Below are 2,200 nucleotides of genomic sequence, written 5' to 3' on the forward strand. Positions count from 1 at the left end.
CCAAAGTAGGGGTGGGCATCGGTCGGTTCGGTTATGAATATTATCGGTTTAGCATATCGGTTATCGGTTTACAAATTTGATAAACCGATAACCGAACTAATAAGATATCGGTTAATCGGTTATCAATCATTATCGGTTCGGGTATTGGTTTACCCGATAAGATAACTCAATCTAGAGTTAAGGAAAAAAGAGAAGACAATTCACTGGAGTTAAGCAAAAAAGAGAAGAATTCACATATAATGTACTACCATTTCTGCGTTCTGTCCAGTGGCCACAACTGGAATAGTACTAATTCTTCAACAACAGTTGTCCAAATACATTAATAATAACACAAAAGTAGTAGCAATTTCACCTTAAAATTAATAAGTCGAAACATATAGTACTAACGGTCCAAGATAAACTGGATGTTGTTTGTCAAATGCCTAACCTAAAAAAAGAAACCATAGAGTAAAACCTTGATCTGTGCATGGGCAATACTAACACAGAAATAAAAAACACCTAGAAGGCAATAAAATGTTGTCCTATTGTCAAAGCTCAGCGTATTGGACGGAAGAATAATTTTCAAAAATATACCCGAAACTGAAGAATGAAGATGAAGCAACTGAAGAGTGCGGGTGAGAAAGAATAGGAGAGAATAAACTGAAGCCCTAGCATATGTATATACTTAAGGGTAAAGTTGTAATTTTATTAGTTCTTATTGGGTTATCAGTTAACCCATTAACAAAATTGGTAACCCGAGGCCCGAACCGATAACCCAATAATGAAAAAATTTTAAACCGTTATCGAACCGTTAACCCAATAAAGCGATACCGATAACAGAATAAAATTAACGGTTCGGATTATCGGTTTTACCCGATATATGCACAGGCCTAACCCAAAGGCACCACTTCTCCACATTCCTTTAAATTTTTCCCTATAAAAACCCCCCTATCCTAAAAATATTCTCGACACTCTTTTAACACTAGCACATTTGCTCAAAAAATGGCCTCTCATTTTCACCTCTTTCTTGCCTCCCTTGTTGTTCTTCTCTTCATCTCACCTTCCACATCTCTAACTTGCTCATCTCAAACATTTTCCAGCAACACCAAATTCACCAATTGTACTGATCTTCCTGCTCTCAAATCTTTCCTCCACTGGACCTTTGACCCCACTAAATCCACTCTCTCTGTTGCCTTCATTGCTTCTCCTGCTTCCTCTGATGGTTGGATCGCTTGGGGTCTCAACCCCACCGCCCCAGCTATGGTTGGCACACAATCCCTTATAGCATTCAAAGATCCCAAAGGCGCTATGGTTGTCAAAACATACAACCTTACTTCCTACAAATCAATTACAGAGTCTAAGCTTTTGTACAAAGTGTTGGATTCGAAAGCAGAGTCATCTAATGGGACCATGAAAATATTTGCCACGTTGGAGTTGCCGGAAAATACAACGACGGTGAACCAAGTATGGCAGGTGGGACCCGCGGTGAAAGATGGAAAACCAGTGGTACATAAGTTTGATACTGAAAATTTGGCATCTAAAGCTACTCTGGATTTGGCTGCTACTTCTTCTGCCGGTGATGGGAATAAGAATGCCGGTTACTCTGCTAGTAGTAGTAATAGTAGTAGCCAAAGTGGAAATGAGACCGGAGGATCTTCAAGAACTTTGAAGAGTGAAAATGGTGTTTTTGCCTTCTTGTTCTTCCTTGGAGTTTTGCTTTTGCAGCTTTAGATGCGCTTAAATTTAATTTTTGTCCTTTTCTGGTTGTTTTTTGTTTTGTCAATGTAATAACGACTGCTAGTGGTAGTGAAAAAGGAAAACCCGTCTACAAATATTCGACATTTATGTTTAATTGTATACATTTTATTATAATGTTTTTTTGGCACTAATCTATGAATATTACCATAACAACCAAACGATTTACAAACTAAGAGCAGCCAGCTGTTCCAATCCACTAGTATCAGAATCTCTCTAGTTTTCAAAAAACAAACAATGACTAATCTACTCTAACTACATATCCTCTATATCAAAATTGGGCAATTTCTAGCTCTTCTAGATCCTGCTAGCATACTAATCCCCTCCCTAAGTTCCTTCTTAATTTGTATCTTTATAAATGCATTATTTACGTTGATCTTCCTTAAGTGCTTCCAATTCCGAGCTTGCCAAGTATAGTATATTATCGCCTCAATGATTGCCGCTGCTACTTCTTTCCTGAATTGCC

The 2,200-nt window shown here is 38.0% G+C and overlaps 1 protein-coding gene across 1 annotated transcript; it reads left to right on the forward strand.

Moving 5' to 3' along the window:
• Positions 1–946: 946 nt before the first annotated feature.
• On the forward strand, positions 947–1,865 carry LOC109237112 (cytochrome b561 and DOMON domain-containing protein At3g25290-like). Its single transcript, XM_019403373.1, has one exon. The coding sequence runs from the start codon at positions 982–984 to the stop codon at positions 1,708–1,710; it is 729 nt and encodes a 242-aa protein (XP_019258918.1). The 5' UTR covers positions 947–981; the 3' UTR covers positions 1,711–1,865.
• Positions 1,866–2,200: the final 335 nt, after the last annotated feature.

Source organism: Nicotiana attenuata, unplaced genomic scaffold, assembly GCF_001879085.1.
Source record: "Nicotiana attenuata strain UT unplaced genomic scaffold, NIATTr2, whole genome shotgun sequence".
Taxonomy (NCBI): Eukaryota; Viridiplantae; Streptophyta; class Magnoliopsida; order Solanales; family Solanaceae; genus Nicotiana; species Nicotiana attenuata.

Excerpts from the sequence above, each read along its gene's own strand:
- LOC109237112 (XM_019403373.1), top strand. The coding sequence starts at position 982 with ATGGCCTCTCATTTTCACCTCTTTCTTGCCTCCCTTGTTGTTCTTCTC.